The 18,198-nt window shown below is 31.4% G+C and overlaps 2 protein-coding genes across 3 annotated transcripts; both read left to right on the top strand.

The window, feature by feature from the left end:
* Positions 1-1,534: 1,534 nt before the first annotated feature.
* On the top strand, positions 1,535-6,529 carry LOC111314948 (uncharacterized). Of its 2 annotated transcripts, none has more exons than XM_089749394.1 (5): positions 1,535-3,195; positions 3,319-3,481; positions 3,677-3,840; positions 4,793-5,048; positions 5,891-6,529. In XM_089749394.1, the coding sequence occupies exons 1-5, from the start codon at positions 1,880-1,882 to the stop codon at positions 6,092-6,094; spliced, it is 2,103 nt and encodes a 700-aa protein (XP_089605520.1). In that variant the 5' UTR covers positions 1,535-1,879; the 3' UTR covers positions 6,095-6,529. The 2 variants fall into 2 exon arrangements, with proteins under 2 accessions (XP_089605520.1, XP_022772301.2); XM_022916566.2 differs by lacking the exon at positions 5,891-6,529 and adding an exon at positions 5,212-5,880 and having other exon boundaries at positions 1,536-3,195.
* An 8,455-nt stretch (positions 6,530-14,984) lies between these two features.
* Positions 14,985-15,989, top strand: LOC111314947 (uncharacterized). Its single transcript, XM_022916564.2, has 2 exons — positions 14,985-15,325; positions 15,456-15,989. The coding sequence occupies exons 1-2, from the start codon at positions 15,107-15,109 to the stop codon at positions 15,888-15,890; spliced, it is 654 nt and encodes a 217-aa protein (XP_022772299.2). The 5' UTR covers positions 14,985-15,106; the 3' UTR covers positions 15,891-15,989.
* Positions 15,990-18,198: the final 2,209 nt, after the last annotated feature.

The following is an 18,198-nucleotide window of genomic DNA, read 5'->3' as shown; positions in this document are numbered from 1 at the left end:
TTATATTTGTCTGCGAGCTCTATTGGCATCTTGAAATTGTCTAGACCCTCGGGGTGAATTGAAAAAATGTTTGGTTACTCCCCATATTTCATTAGTTGGCCTTTATAGGGAGAAAGGAGTTAGTAGGTGGCGGGGTGAGAGCAGTGAGCTGCAGCAGAACATGACAGCCCATGTCATCGTCTGACAATCAGCTGTTGGTTTGGCAAATGGAATTTGGCATTTGGGCAGTTGAGCATGAACAGTGCCACCTTTTTTGTCAGTATTTTCATCTTGGTCACTGCCACCCTGTTTGCATGCTTTGGCATATGCATTGTACAAGTCTGTGGCACATACGGGAACAATTTTCTGTTAACAGAATGAGAAGTTAATATTTTATTTATAGTAATTCATTAAAATTTAATAAATAAATTATTAAAATATAATGTCTGTTATCAGTTATATTATAATTAGTTTATATAAAAATAAAAATCATATATTTATTTTATCGTTTAAGAAGTTAAAAATTATATTTATTTATTATTATAAAATTTTTTTAAAATTTTTGTGTCTATATTTACCTTTTTTTTAACAAAACAAAAATACTAATAAAAATGAAGCTTAATTGATTTTGCTGCAACTTGAAATTTCAATTTAAAATCCAAAAGATTGATTTGGTTTTGACGAGATCATCATGTCCAGCATCCTCACCTGCTCAAAGATAAATCCACAGACTTAATCTTTTTTTTTTTTTTAAATAAATCATAAATTTCCCATTTCGTTAAAAGTTGCTGTTATCCTTCTAGTTTTGATTTGGCCAACTTGAAAAAGTAGCTGAATCGAATGTCGGTATTTGACTTTAATTCTTGTGCCTCAGCAATGAGATACAAAACTTGGCCTATAGCTTTCAACCCTGACGTGGATTTGTTTACATTTTCTTGAGCAACAAGAAACTTATGGGCAAATTATTTGGTGTGGTTAGCTCTACCATAGACGTCCAAAGGTCAACTTATGATCAAATCACACCCTACACTTTGACCATTGATTTTGCAACAGAGGAAATGTCCCAAAATTTCAACAGATCACATGGCCATAAAAATAATTACTCCTTGTTTTCACCAATGAAAACAAAATTGTTAGTGTTAATACTAGTTTTTTTTTTTCTAATTTCTTTAACCTTTAATTCTCAATTTTTTTACTTAATTCATTTAAAAAATATTAAAATCTAAATTCTTAAAAATTCGTAATTTTTTAAAAATCCAACAAATATGCATACAAATTTTAGTTTGAACTAATATTTAGTTGACATGTTAATACTAGTTTTACTTCCATTAAAAAACTGAGGTCAATTTGGCTTCATCAAAGTATTTCTTTATAAAAAAAAATTAGGTCAATTAATCAACTACTAAGTGAGAAAATTAAGCAGGCTTTACTGCTAAAGAAGTTAACATTCTGTTTCGTGTTTCTAAATAGATGGAGATAACTTACAAAAAAAGTAACTTTACAAAAATTAAAAAAAAAAAAACTTTAATCTATGTGCTTTGTTTTTCTTTGTCACAGTGAAGTGCTGGCTCAGTCTCACCTCACTGCAATGTCGCGAGCTTACACCGTAACCTGTCCGCACGCTGTCCTTTCTTTAACAGTCAAGATGCAAAAAAACCCATAATTTTTCTCCGTTTCTCTTTAACCAGAAAAACCCAAAAAGCCAAATCAACCAAAGAGCGATCTTTAATTGAAAAAGAAACTCTTTTTTTTTGTTTTTTTGTTTTTCACTTTACCTTGTGAGTTTCCTGTATTCTTCTCTTTTATCAACTTTATTTAGTACAAAAAATCATGTTTGGGTTTTGGGTTTTATCATTGGTTCTCTGTTTTCTATAAAGGTTTTTCTTTTAGTTTTTTGAAGATGTTTAAACTGGGTGAGAAGGAGATGATGATGACGATCAGGGACATGAAGAGAAATAGTGATTTTGAAACTTTATGGAGTGAGATCCCTCAAACTCCTCCTTTTCTCAATCTTCGACCCCATTCACCAATGAACAGAGTTTCTCCTTCACCTTCAAGCTCTTTCTCTAATGGGTTTTCTTCATCTGAAGAAAGTTCACCATTTGAAGACCAACCACACCACCAACAACCCGAGTTTCATCATTATGGACTCTGGTTGGGTTCTAAATCATTACCTGATTCTCATTATGGAAACAAGAATGTCAATGAAAAAGAGTTGGTCGATGATGGGTTTGGTTTGTGTGAGAATCTATATCAAATGCATATTAGAGATGAAGAAAAAGATAGAGATGCTTCTGGTCAAATAAAGAGATTTGAGAGGGACACAGATGGTTTTGGCTTTAGTTTTGGTGATGTTTCTTCTTACAATGGGGAAAAATATGGTTCATATGAAGGTTTTAACGGGGGGTTTCAATCTTCTCCACAACAAGTTTCTATGTGTTTTGATGGTAATGATGTCATTAGGTCTTCATTGCTTGGTTTTCAGGGTGGATACGAAAAGGGTGATTCGTTGGGGTCTTATAGTATTAGTTACAATCAGTCAAATGATCTTTCTTTAAAAACGAACTGGCATAATAATCAAAGAAACTATCTTTTGGAGCAGAGAATGGAACGGGGAAGGAGTTTGGGTAATAGGGAAATTCTATTACAGAATGCCTCTAGTACTAGGCCCTACCTTGATAATCCTTTTGTTCGCTCACAGCAATGCGGAATGGATGGTAAGGGAGGTGAAACTGTCATTGATTCTTTGAATGTTGGGGATGGTGTCATCATTCAAGGAAGAGATTTGAAGTATGGTATTGACAACAAGGGCCATGATTCATTCAAGTGCCATAAGAAAAAGTCTCTCGAAGAGATTGCAATGCAAAACCTCCAAGAGAAAAGCTCTAAACTTGATAAAATTCATGGAGGAAATGTGACACTGATGCCAAGTCCGTATTCCTTGGTTGAGTTTCAAGGTTGTATATATTACATGGCTAAGGACCAGAATGGTTGTCGCCTCTTACAAAGGATATTTGATGAAGGAAGATGTTTATATGTGCAAATAATATTCAATGAGATTATTGATAATATTGTTGAACTTATGATGGATCCCTTTGGAAACTACCTTGTGCAAAAGTTGCTGGATGTGTGTACTGAAGAACAGAGATTGCAGATTGTTCTAATGGTGACCAAAGAAGCAGGGCAGCTAGTGAGGATTTCCTTAAACACATATGGGTAACTGCTTCATTTATCATTTAATTCTGCATTCTTTTTTTGCAGTGATATTCTTTGCTTCTTTTTTTTTTCCTTTTTATATGTATATATTTGTTGCTAAGTGAACTTACTGCTATATTTCAGTACACGTGTGGTACAGAAGTTGATTGAGACTCTCAAATCCAGACAACAGATTTCTCTTATCAAATCCGCTCTTAAACCTGGAATTCTTGATCTTATCAAGGATCTCAACGGAAATCATGTGCTGCAGCGCTGCTTGCAATGCCTTGACAATGAAGACAATAAGGTATAATGATGAGGGTGAATTAACTTCTGAGGTTCAATACTTGTTCTCACAAGTGATCCTAATCACGCATTTCCTGTGTTAACAGTTCTGTCTCTAATTTGATGCCATACATTTTCATATGACCTAATATGTATTTTTAGTCAACTTTGATTCTTAAACTTTTTTGCTCCTTTGTTTATGTTATTACCAATGCAGATTATTTTTGATGCTGCTTCAAAATTTTGCGTAGATATTGCCACTCATCGTCATGGTTGCTGTGTGTTGCAACACTGCATTGCTCATTCCAATGGGCAACATCGAGATAAGCTAATTACTCGAATTTCCAAAAATGGACTTCTTCTTGCTCAAGATCCTTTTGGGTAATAATCTAAGCTATCACCGTTTGTTTCTTTCTTCCTACTTTGCTGACAAATATGATTCTTATTGCTGGTTCTGATAACTAAACTAGCTTTTCAATTTGCTTCAATCAAGCTCAATGAGTAAACTTGGATCGGGCTTAATGAAAAATCAATCTACTTATGTATTTATATGATTGTCATGCTAGTGAATTGTATCATCATAAAAAATCAGTTGCTTTATTATGTAGTTATATAATTTTTCATGCTAATGAATTATATCATCGGAAACTAGTACTTGAATCCTAATGTAAAAATTCATGTATGTAAACATAATTCTTTGGGATTGTCAATGACCTACAGATCAGGATTCTGAGAGTTATAGATCCATTTGATAAACATAATTCTTCAGCTACATTATATCAAATGAGCATGGTATGTACTCAATCGGTATTGAGAATACATATGACAAGCTAACCTCTTGAATTCAAAGTGGTACCTGACATTCTTTCATGTGTCAAAAACTTGTTGGTAATTACATAATATTTACTTCACATTTATCTAATGTTGATGAATATGTTACATCTGGAATGTTAACATGCTTATAATTAGCTAGCTATGAATAAAAATGCAGTCTCTGCTTTTTGGTTCAGCTTTCATGTCATTTCTGAGCATATTTTTCATTATATGTGTCAGATTTAGCATTATCTACAATTAAGATTTTTCATGTCTTTAGTTGTCTTATTTTCTGTAATTTACATATCAGGTAGCTAAAAGGAAAATACCATTCAACAAGATCTCTGCACGTTAGAAATAGATGCATCCTGTGAAACATATATGATCTATTAAATCGCTAGTAAAGTAAATTTAGCTAAAATCATGAATGATTGAAGGAGGATTTCAATCATGAAAATAATTCTTTAACATAATTTATTTTTCTCTCTGATTTGTAATCTTCTTTTGTTTCCGAAAACAGAAATTATGTTGTTCAGTACATTATAGGGCTAAAGGTCCCCTCTGCCGTTGGCAACTTGCTTTCTCAGTTCAAAGGGCACTTTGTTAAACTCTCAATGCAAAAATTTAGCAGTCATGTGGTTGAAAAATGCCTCAAGCATTTTGCAGAAAGTAGGTCGCAAATCGTCCGAGAGTTAATCTCTGTTGTCCACTTTGAACAATTATTGCAAGATCCATTTGCAAACTATGTCATTCAATCTGCTTTAGCAGTAACCAAGGTATTGGAACTTGTCATTTCTTCTGTCATTTTCCTGCTCGATAGTGTTTGTTCAAATTTGAACGAATTCCCTTGTAGTAGCTCTTTTCATCTCTTGCATAAATATGTAGTTTTCTTGTGAAGATGTATGATTTTCATCAAATAAAACGTATTGTCTCAAGCAGGGTCCTCTTCATGCTTCTCTAGTTGAAGCTGTTCGACCCCACACGATCTTGCGTACCAACCCTTATTGCAAGAGAATTTTCTCACGGAATCTGCTGAAAAAGTGATGGAGTCGCTTTGCCAGTGTTGTTGTGCTTCCAAAGTTGCTAGCTGTTCGCTCCAAATTAGTAGTAATGTCCTTGGATTACTAGATATAGAATGTACATGAAATTCTGATACTACTGTCTTGATGAAGGCTTACAGCTTCAGATCAGTGGATCACCTTATAGTGTCCTATGGGTGTAGAAGAAAATTATGCTTCTAGTTGTTTATTACGTAGTTGCAACTTGTATTATTCTGTTGTCTTCTTGTTGTCTAGTCGATCCAAACTTTGAATGTATGATAATTTACCACGTTTAATACTGAGTTTCTGCTTATGAATATTTGAAATGCGATAAGTACTCATCAAGAATTGACTAATGATCTCAGGCATCTAAATTAATAGCATTACTGCATGATTCGGGATTAAAAAAAAAATTAGTGTGCCGGCTTCTGCTTGATATATGAAAGGATCAACAACCATTTTTTCTTGTTGAATGTCTATTGACGTGATCTCAGGCTTCGTCTTGATCCAGGATGAAATGTCTATTGAATCAATTGCTAAACCTAACTAAATTTATCATGTTTGGAAAATTTTTATAGGTTGGGGTGGCAGTCATGCTAACAGTTACAAGAGGGGTTTCAGGCACCAAAGAAATCAGCAAGGGCATCGCCGTCCTGGTCATACTAGTTCTAACATGTGTCTACGGGCTGGATTTGGATGTCTTGGGCCTTCTAGGCTGGCTCATTCTAAGTGAAATACTCCCCCATCAAAATTCGGCCCACAGGCTGAAGCATCAGGGTTGATGTCAACTTTGAAACCAACTCGAGCTGTCCCAAACCTTCTTCACCGTGCTCTGCCACCTGAAATATGGCACCTTATTCTACGCTGCTTAGATTGCGTTGATGACCATTTTTGTTGCCCTCTTCTTGCCCGAAACAAAAGGAATTCCGCTCGACTCTATGAATGTAGGTTGCCAGAAGCACTGGTATTGGCGTCGGTTAACAATGATTTGAGGCAATGACGCAATGTTGGAATATATATGTATTGACAGCGTGGTTTTCTTTTTCCTTTTCCATTGTTTCTTTTCCATTTTTTCCATTTCCTTCACAGGATCCAGCTCATTTACTTACCACATTGAATTAGTGTGAATATTTGTCATAATCGAATAGCCGTTTCTCTTTATATATTTAGTAACATAAATATATATAATGCAAAGTCGAAGGTTTCCATTTATTGTTAACATTTTTGTATTTTTTTTTTATAGAATTTTGTTTTAGTAATCAAAATTAAATCTTATGACTATTATCACAATTCACAAAATTATTATAATACGCATAATTAATTAACGAATAGGTGAGTCCAATATTCAATCTTTTAAATCCGACATTGAAATAAATTTTATCACCTAAATTAGCCATAACCAACTTCTTTTAAGATGACAGCAACAAGACATGAAAATATTAGATGTATAATACTTTAATTGTTGTACTATCGACTTGTTCATCCACATACAACAAGAAGCATGCATTAGTATTAATATGGGATGATATTTATATAAAGTCTCATCACCAATCAATGAGAAACCCATTGGATGTTGATGCCTAATATTGCATTAATAACCTAGGTAGTCTAGTTACAATTTCTGTAGAGAGAGTTATATATGTGTATACATATATATATATATATATATATATAATCAAGGTTGCAAACAGTTCTTTTCAAGCAAAGCAGAAATCTCATCAGAACTAATAATTTTGGCAGGTGAGACTGCAAGTTTTAATAGATCTAACCCAACCTTCCGTACCTAACCTTAAAAGCATTTTTGTGATTTTTTTTTTTATCAATTTCTTATTAGTCAAAAGGAGTTTTTTTAGCTCAAAATTTAATCAGATGGTTCATGTTATTATTTTAAAAATTAATATTTAATATGTTTGAAATTTAAATTTTGATATTTGTATAATTTTTTTTATTCTCATATTACGACATTTTTATTAAATTTTTTTTTTTCCTTCAACCATAACATGCCAAATAACCAATGAATCTAAAAGTTTACTAGATATATAAAAAACAATAATAAATTAATAAACTTTAATGTCTCGTATGTTAATCATCATCTTAAATTCATCCAATTTAAAAATGTAATCTACACAAAACTCATACATGATACTAAAGTTTTTAATGATGAGATTAAAGGTTGTTAAGATTCAAGTTCTAAGACATTAGGTTCAATAGCCTTTATTGTTAATAAACTACCTTATACTTTTAAAATTTTAAGATGTTAGGTGACATTTTTCTTTGTTTCCATCTCTATGTTTTTACAATTTTTTTTTGTCTTTTTATTTGAATGTTTTGGCTTTTCGCCTTTAGGGTAAATACGTGTGTATGTTTATCTATATATATATATATATATTGTATATTTTCAATTAAAAAGAAAAAAAAAGTAATAGTAGTGCAAGGGAGGTACAAAGCTCTTGGTTTGATACATAAATGCTTCAATGAAAGTTGCATGCATTTGTTGACCAACTTGGTTGAACTAACTAGCAAGTATGTGTGTTAAATTGGCAAGGATCTTTAAAACAAGGAATGTTTACCCAACACTTAAATGCCTTTTTCCCCTTTTGGAGACCAATTTCGTGAGATTATTAAGTTTCAAGCTTAATTTCAACAGGTTAGGGTTGACAGTAAATTTAAAATTTATGTATTGATATAATGTAAATATTAATAATTTCTATGTATTTAATTTATATTAAAATTATATATAACAATTCATATTAACATAACAAATATGAAATATATTTTTTTATTTTTATTAAATTTATATAATTTTTGTTAACATTTTAAATTATTTATTTTTTATATTTGTATTATTTTGATATTATGTCACTATATTTTAAATGCTATATAAAGTGATTTATCCTTATAGGATCTCTTACTTTGCTGATTGTTTGACCAATCAATGCGGCTATTTATTAAGCCATAGTAAATGATGAAAAAATTTTTTCTTTAATTTCCCACAATGATGAATCATTGAATTTCGATTTTTTGATCTCTCTTATCTAATTGATACCCATTGGTTTTATTAGTACTAATGTATGAATTTGTTCTTTCTAAATCTTTGCCATTAGGGTAAAAAAAAATCCATCAAAACAATTATTAATATATATATTTATATTTATACATATATTAAAAAGATCCATCAAAACATTTCAGTTACTTTTCATTGACAGAGAATGATCAGTACTTTGTCTTAAATATTCTTAACCAAAACTATGCAGTGGAGAAATTAAGCTAAATATATAGATATGCTATACTATCAACCTCAAATAATTCCTCTATATATGAATCATTTTTCTTTCTTTTTGTTATCCAAGGCAGCTAGGCAGAAATGTATACATCCTTGTTAAGTATCTTGTATTTTCCTGGAAAGTGAAACAGAAATGTCAGATCAAAGCCTCGTTTAACATGATGTACGTATCAAAGTTTGCAAACTGAATGGAAAGAACAAAAGAAAGGGCCGGATATGTCCCCATAGGTAGGCAAACTAAATTAAAGTGCACCACCAACCTTCTGTGATTGCAAAACGGTCTGCAATGCCTGCCCCCAGATGCTCTTATCTATATGTATTTATTTATATGTACAGAAATATAAAAGAAAAATAGAAAATGTAGGACCCATTTTGTAGATCATAGGGATCACCATCCAACATAACTACTTGATAAAAAATAAATGCACCATTGCATTTGCAGTTAATCCTTATTGATGAATCCATGCATAAATGCATCATTTTCTAAAATCTGGTCCCCCTTGGCCCTTCCCCTCGGACAAATGCTGTACTTCCCTTCACGCTTGATTTCTTCATCATTTTGATAAACATATGTCTAATTAGTCCTAAATATAAGAATACATATGATCATGGCCATATACTAATAAAAAAGAAAAACTGGTTTCTAAATTGAGTTTTGTCGATACAAAATTTGTTTAAATACATACAATTACAAGATATTATCCGTTTTGAATTGGTCCAAATGGTTTTGCCCTTATAGCAATCCATAATCCAATCTTTAGTTGAATATTAATTGTAGGGACGAATAATAAGTATGTTTGCATGAGAGAAAGTTGTAATGATCAGTTTTTTCATTGTTTTCTCCTAATAGTTTTGTTGCGTGTATGATCAGTATGTTTTGATTCAGTGGGTCAAAGTTGAGTTGTTGAACAGTAGTTATTACGGGAGAGTGATGGGGCCAAAAATATTTTGAGTAAGTAATCAAACTGATTTATGCAATTGGAGAGCTGCTCTTAATGCTCTTACTGTTTCATATAAATAAACTTTCATCTGCCCAGGTATATATACATCTATGTAACACGTTCGCCTCTTCTCCCATATATTTAAAGTGCCCTTCTGGCTTTTCTACCGCCTTTTGTATTCAGATTACGAAACTACAGAAACCATGATTACCTTCTTCTATTACATGAATGACAAATAACAACATATACAAATTGCCTTCTTCAATGTTCAAAAACTACTTTGTTGTTCGAAGATTTCAATTCTGCACATTTAATTCTTTGTATATATATAAAAAAGTTTTACAGCTTGATCACCTCTAGAATTTTCTACATAATCCCAGCCCAGCTTTAACCATTTGAGCTGAATCAAAGGATCGTACCATCCATTTGCATATTACAATATTGTTGAACAATGAACAACTGATTTCCCCAATGCCCAATTTCAACTCTAAGCAATAATCCCCTTTTCAGGCCATAGGTAACTCCAAATGTTATATTCTATTTAAGAGTATATATGCAAGTGTGTATATATATATATATATATATTTATATATACATCATTATTAATTAATACAAGCGACTAGTAGCTAGTAGCTAGCATGTAAGCCACAGCTAACAGCATTAATGACCTCTTTTATAGAAGCAGTACCGTGAGAGAATTGTGTTTCCCTAATGTAGATTAATTAAGGTAACGAAAGTTTTAGATATTCTCTCATATACCAATTTATTGAAAGGCAACCTATATTGGCTATATACAGTTGATGGAAGAGTCACGAGTTGATCAACAAATATCTAAAATCCATTCACCTCAATTAATTTTTCCAGGATCCTTTTTTTTTTTCAATTCCCGTGGAGTTATATATGACGCCTATAATATTTTATTGATGTTGAATTTAAAATTTAATCTAATTAATTTATACAATCACATTTAAAAGATAAAATTAAATAAATTTGAAATTCGAACTTCTACACTTATTATCTATTTTTTTTTATTTTTACACTACAATTTTTTTGGTATAAAAAAATTCCATTCATGTTCTTTGTTATATATCTTTGTATATCAACTCTATTTGGATTAGTTTATTGAAATTGTTTTCAAAATCAAAACCCATCATTATCCCGTTATGTTTTTAATCTGGGTGTCATTATATTAGACCTAAATAATAACTTGTTTTTCCTCTACTTCAATTCAAAAGCTAGAACATATATATATATATATATATATATGCGGTTTAATCTCTTTTTTTGTTGGAACTTACATTCTGGATAGCATCAACAAAAAATTATCAGTGTTTGAATATAAAACTATTAGTGATATTGTAGTAATATTCTGGTAATATTTTAGATTGATGATATTATTCTAATAATATTTTAATAATATTTTAGATTGATTTGATATTAATTTAGAGAATATTAGATATTAATTTAGTTGATTATAAGAATTGATTTAATCATTATTTTTATTTATTGTATATTTTATTTTGTAACATTTGACCTCTATATAAATAGGATTTAAGCTTTATTGTAATATACAAATCATTACAATAAAATTTTCATCATTTTTTTTTTTATTTTTTAAAACCTCTTACTTTTGAAGAGAACAAACAGATCGATTGAATAATATATTATTTAGGTTAATTTCTTTTAAAATGAACGTCTAGTTTTTAATTTGACAATAATGAATAATTATTATTTATTAATGTTAAAATCCAAAAAAAAAATGGTATATATATAGGCTATTGACAGTCATCACAAGACTATAATATTACTACTATTCAACCACAAAAAATATATATGTTAAATTTCCCTATCAACAAGTACTCTATCAAACAATGGGAAAAATGGGGAAATATACATAAAACAATAGTATTAGCTATAATCAAGTTTACTTCTATAAAAATATATTTATACATACAAAGCGACAATTATTTTAACTAATGTAAGCATTTTTTTTATTTCTTCAAATAATAAACTTCAACAAACAACCTAGCCAGCTAGCTAGAGCTATATTAACAAGAATGCCAAAATTTTTTTTTAATTTATTTCTCATGTATGTAAAATTTCAATATCCTATAATATTGATTTTTATATATGATAGAATTTATAGAATAAATCTTACGAAAACAAATAAGATATAATATTAATTAATACTCCAAAATCAAATGTCAGGATTCATTTATACTATATTGGATTGAACTCTTAATTTTACGAATCAAATCCCCAACAATCTCAATTATCAAAAACGGGAAAAAGTTACAGTTTTCTTTTGGGTCATAGATTGTGGATATAGCAGTACTCAATTTGTGTTTAGCTGCTGCTTACCTAATAGTAAGTAATACAGGTATGGGCGGCCAATGGGAACTGCCGCTCCAAAACCATAATTAATTTTCAATATTAAATTGTGATGCTGGTACCCGCTTTTAACCAAGTGACAATGGGATTAAAATCCTATTTTGGGGATCAAAATGATTCACATGTAATTTATTAGTGAGAATAGTAGATTCTGACAGTTATTCTATATGTGGGCACTGATATTAAAACCTTATCAATTAACATTGAATTTGAGAGAGAGAGGGAAAGAGGTTGAAGTAGCTATAGCTAGAGAGGAACAAAAACATAAATGAAGGGAAGAAGAGGTGGGTTGAGAGCATTTAAACAGAAGGGAAAACCGGTGGTGAGGGTGACGATGAAAGATGTTGAAGAAAGCGAGGTGGGTTTTCAATGGTCATCCCTTGAATTCTGCATTTAAGTGAATTCAAGATGGGAGTTAATGAAGGCAGGTAGACTTACTTATAACCCCCTCTCTCTCTCTGTCTCAATAATGCTTTTAATGAATTGGACCTTTATTATTTTTCCCTTAATTATTGTCTACAAATTACTTCAATTTGAAGATGAGAGATTCTAAATGCATCACGATTTTTGTTTTTCACACTTTATTTTTTGTTAATTTTTTGTAAATGAAACTATTTAAATATATATTTTTTAAAATTTTCAAATATTCATATTTGATAAAGTTTATAACTTTTGGAAAATCTATTTTCAAAAGGTTATATAATTTATTGAAACTGGATTTTTGAAAAATTATAAAATTTTGTCAAAATTCATTTTCAAAAATGAAAATTTAAGAAAAATTATAAAAAAAGAATTTTATGAAAAATTTTTATTAATTACTGTAATAAAAAAGTTATTATTAAAAAAAATTATAAATTTTAAAATTAATAAAAAGAAAGTTAATTTTGTTATTTTGATTTTAGAAAAATAATAAAATCTTATAAAATTTTAATTAAACATTTCATCTCTTAATGTTTTAAAGGGTGATAAAAGAATTATAAGGTTTAATCAATATACAAGAGTTGAAATTTCTTGAAACTGTACAAGTAATATTATTAAATACTGTTAATTTTTTGAAAATTTAATATGTTAACAGGAGAAGCCTATTTTAATAAATAGATGGAGAGATTTCTCCAAAGAGTTCAGCTTAGTTAAAGTTATTACAAAATTTTAATAATTGAATACAAAAAATTACATTTATTAATTTTATAAAAAATTATATTTATTATTTTATCCTTAATTTAATTAGAGTCTCATAAGATTTAATTATTTCTTTAAGATTAAACTAGTAAAATTAGTTTTTTTATTAATTTTAAAATTTATAATTTTTTCTAATAATAATTTTTTTCATTACATTAATTTATAAAAAATTTTAATAATTTTTTTTGTAATTTTCCTTAAAATTTTAATTTTTATCTTTACGCAAATGGATTTTCGTAAAATTTTATAATTTTTAAAAATAAATTTTTAATAAATTATATGAATTTTAAAAATAAAATTTTAAAAAATCATAAAATTTATCGAATATGAATATTCAAGAATTTATGAAAAGGATAATTAAATAAATTTACTTGTAAAAAATTTTTAAAAAATAAAAATATGAAACAAAATTGATGGTGCATTTAGAAGCACTATTTGAAAATTGGAGGGATGGAAAGGGCTTAATTAGCTTACCAAAATATCCTTAGCTTTGGAAAGAAGGACGTTAAATGTTGTCTACTGTTTTTGCTACTAGTAATGAAATAGGTTGGTATTTAAGTCATCTGCTGTCTAGTCTATTTTGGGTCCCCCACCAATTTATATTTGGTTGGTGAAATTCGGCTAAGGATATCAGTTATCCCCCATGCACATGCTGCATCTTCTTCTCATACAAAGAAAATTTTATTTCAATTTTCATTTCATTCGTACAATCATAATTAAAATATAATATTTAATAAATTTAAATTTTAAATTATAAATACCTGTAATAAATTTTTTTCTTGAATTACGATTGATCCCTTTTGTATAAAATACGAAACATTTTTTTTAAAAAAAAATTTCTGCTTCCACACTCAGCTGCCTTTTTCAAGTGAAACTATATTCCCCATATCACGGGCGAGTTCAAGATGCATGTAACATAAATGAACATGATGCATATATACATACTGTTAGTTCATAATCATAATTAAACTTGAATTAATCCAATTTGAAAGTTAGTCTATTGAATAGTTTTGTTTTGGCTATATATAATTAATTAAATGCTTGGCGTTTAGGAAAGATGAGGGTTACCCTTTATTGTATTATTAAAGGCGAATCTAAATTATAAACCATTGAAAGATTTTATGACTATTTCGTACGGAGGATCGAAGAAGAGGTTTGTTTGTTGGTCCAAGAATATAAAGAGGTATGGTGATTTTAAAAAAGAAAATACAGTGTGGGGAAGACAAGAAATGTGAGCTCATGGGAAATTAGTTGTGTTTTTTCGATATAGTTGAAGGGGTGTTGAGGGCTTTAAAAAGCTTGGGTTCTTGGGGGTGATTAATTGATATAGGTCATGAGATATGGGGTTTGTTTAAAAGCAAAGGGGAAAGGGGGAGGGGGGTGTTGAAAGCTTTAAAAGTTTTAGTTCTTTGAGTGACCTAATTGTGGAAGTTGGAGTTATTTAAGCTATTAAAGATGGATTGGCATTGAAGAACTTTCCCCCTTCACCTTTTCACAGACTCTCCACATTTAATGACCCACACCTCTCACCGCCTTTCTTAACTTTTGGCCTTTGGCTTGGCTCAGCTTACTACTTTCAATTATGGCTTCAAAACCCACGGCAGAGGATTATGTAATGTCACGTAAGCACAGTTAAGTTTTGGTGTCTTGCCAGGGCTTAATTGTAGGGGCCATCAAGATCAGGTGAATGCATTTCATATATAATTGACCAACGAGAGGTTGGCTCACAGTCACCTTAGCTTTGAACAGCAGCAGCTTGGAGCTGTGTAGTAATTGAAGAGCCAACTTGGAATGCACGTCATGCATAGGTAGGCTCTTTTGGTTTATTTCTACCTCCAAAAACTTGCCCTATTTGATTCTTCCCTTGCAGTTATATGCCCTTATACCCCTAATTTCAGCCTATAAAACCACCTAAACATTTCACCATTTGATCACTCTCTCTGGGAAGATAGAAATTAAGAGAGAAGAAAGCTAGCTAGCTTTGGAGTACTTGATTCTATATGGTTTCCTTTCAAGCCTTCCTGTCTCCAGACATGAGAAAGACAACACCGGAGTTAGAGAATTCATCAAAGAAGAGAAAGTTGGAAGAGCCATTAGGTGGTGATGAAGAAACTTTCGAGAAGCGATCAAAAGCAGAAAGCACGAAATCAGTGTTTGATATGGAGCTACACCACGAGACTCCATTACCTTTAGAGTGGCAAAGATGTCTAGATATTCAGGTATATATACATATCCTATGTTATTGACTTTCTAATCAGAACCCCAGATGAAGCATATGTTTCAGCAGTAGTAACACTGTTACATAAACAATACTAAGAATCTTATTATTGTTTTGGCTTCTTCTGTCAGTCTGGGCAGATACACTTTTACAATACAAGGACTCATGCGAGAACTTCTAAGGATCCAAGGAGAAGTCCTGAGCCCCCAAGCTCTGGCCACATGAGCTTAGACCTTGAGCTAAACCTACCATGCGATTCAGTAAGGAAAATAAATGCAATGGATCACCAATTGATCAACAAGCACAACTCTATTAGCCATGGGAGAGCCGGTTCAGTTGATAAGAAGATCAACACATCCGTTGGATTAACGCAGAACCTTTCATGGTTGGCAGAGGAGGAAGAGGATGAGAAACAGCAAGAGATGGTAGCAACAGTGTGCATGCGGTGCCACATGTTAGTGATGCTATGCAAGTCATCACCTGCGTGCCCTAACTGCAAATTCATGCACCCACCAGACCAATGCCCTCCAAAACTGTTCAAGCAAAGGCTTAGCCTCCTGTGCTAGTAAGAATCATCAAGTTTTTAGATAACATATCCACTCCATCGTGTGTTAATTAAATTTGTACTTCTTAATCCGTATTGAAAAGATAAATAGTCTTATCTACAGGTTTTGGCTGATACATAAGCTTCTTAATCTCCAAAGAAAAATGTCTACCCAGAGAGAGAGAGAGAGAAATGAAACTAACTTACATAGTGTACTGACTTGTATATCGTAGTTATGGAACTGCTTTATATTTTTAATTTTGTTTAAGCAATCGGAGATATTATGGTGGCTTACTCATGAATTCCACCGATTCAATTTGCAATTAAAATCTCACTGGCTCTCTTTCGTGCATGCATAGCTATCTCTTAAAAAAGCATCCTCTTGCCTCTGATGCTTTGCCTATTTCAATAGAAAGCTAATACGCAGCGCGAAACCTCAATTTCAACTTCACTCTCTGATCATCCAGATGACAGAGAAAAAGCAATGGAAACTTCTTTTTTCCACTCGTCACTTCACTGTTTTTTGTTTACACTGCAATAGCCTGAATGGGTTTATAAAGATTAATCAGAAATTAGTGCAGCTAATATTATAACTTAAGACCGTTTAGCGTTTATTGGCTTCATTGTGGTATGGATAGTTGTAGTGGATGTGGGCAATCAAAAATATGATGCGGATAATAAAAAAAATATGAAAGTGATGCAGATTAAAATTTTAATGATAATTATATATAAATTTAATAAAATAAAAAATATACTTTATGCTTTTGTGTTAATACCAATTGTAACATATATTCCAATATTTTATATGAAATGAATACATGAATGCTAATTCTAGTTATAGATTTGAATTTATGCATAACATAGTCAAACTAGATAAACTTCAATTCTTTTTCCCATAACTTGAGAGTTTTGCAGTAGCATGGAAACCCTTAAAAATTTTCTAGTCAGAAACAATACCAACAACAATCTCTCTCGCCTTGTTGTTATGCTACAGCAGAGATTGATCTGGCATAAAATGAGAAAACAGCCCCTAATACCCATTACGCAAGAATTGATGAATTGGAGACTGCTATAGAATACTGATACATATTATATATAGCAGAGTAAGGAAAAAGAAGTTCGAATGGTATCATCAGCATTAGTTACAGTGCTATGAAAAATTGGGTAGCAAGACTGCCAGAAAGTATCTAAAGGGGTGTGCTTGCAAACATAATTGCTTGATACTGTGGTTTGAGATTGACTCTATAACTGTGCATACAAATTTCCTAATGGTATTTCTTCATAAATTTTCTTAACAGATGTAATTACTACCGCATCTCTTTGTTGCTATCAGATTTCCTGATTCAGAGGTGGATGGTGGTTTGAGTCTGAAACTTGCCATCAGGTCAATGTGGTTCGATGACCATAGAGGTGATGGAAGACCAACACCCAAGCTTTCAGAGTCAAGAAGCTCCAATAAACCTTCAACCCTCAAACCGTCAGCTGTTGGAGAACATATATGTAGTCAGAGAAGGCATTTAAATATAAATCCCATGACCCAATAACTAAAATAAATTACCAAAAATTCAGTGATTGTGTTGCAAAACTTAAAACAAATAGCTAGAAACTCTATATGACTAGATCCTTCGTGGGTTGAGAGTATTTATGGCAGAAGGAGTTTATAAAGCATAGATGCGAATACATCCCATCGGGGCCGGATGGTCTGAATACAATGTTTCTATCAGAGTTGATACAACAATTGGAAATAGGAGGCTTCCTTGTTCTTTTGGATGGATGTTTCGTCAATTTGTAATAATAGAAAGACCTCGACGCAATGGGGATAGGAGTTGCTCTTGAAGATGAGAATGGCTCTATTCTGGCCAGCATGATACTATAAATCCATTAATTGCAGAAGCGTCAACTATGCTAGTCAATCTACAAATTGTGTTGGAATTGGATTTTGATAATCTCATCCTGGAATGGGATTCTTTGCAAGATATACAGACGGTTTTGCATCACAATACTTTGCATTCGAGATTGTGTGATATTTGAAGATATTAGGATACTTGGTGCATAGTATAAGTCTATTTTTTGGTGCACGGAATACTTGATTCTGACATGGTTTAGGGGGTAAAAAAACACCTGACACAATGCCCCTCCTATCTAGACTTGCTGGCCTAATTAAGCTCAAACTTATAGACTAGGAGGAAAAATGTTAAACAAATGCATTAACATATGTTAATAAGTTGATAAACAGCATGCATGCAGCCGGGGACCTTGGATCCCACACAGAACAAGTCAGATACGCAAAATGAGGAGTTGAGAAAGATGATCTTGAAAACTTTGACTAT

The sequence above is a fragment of the Durio zibethinus genome, chromosome 20, assembly GCF_047325235.1.
Source record: "Durio zibethinus cultivar Kanyao isolate XHJ-2024 chromosome 20, ASM4732523v1, whole genome shotgun sequence".
Taxonomy (NCBI): domain Eukaryota; kingdom Viridiplantae; phylum Streptophyta; class Magnoliopsida; order Malvales; family Malvaceae; genus Durio; species Durio zibethinus.
Note: the sequence above shows the minus strand (reverse complement) of the source record. Positions and strands in the feature narration are given on the sequence as shown.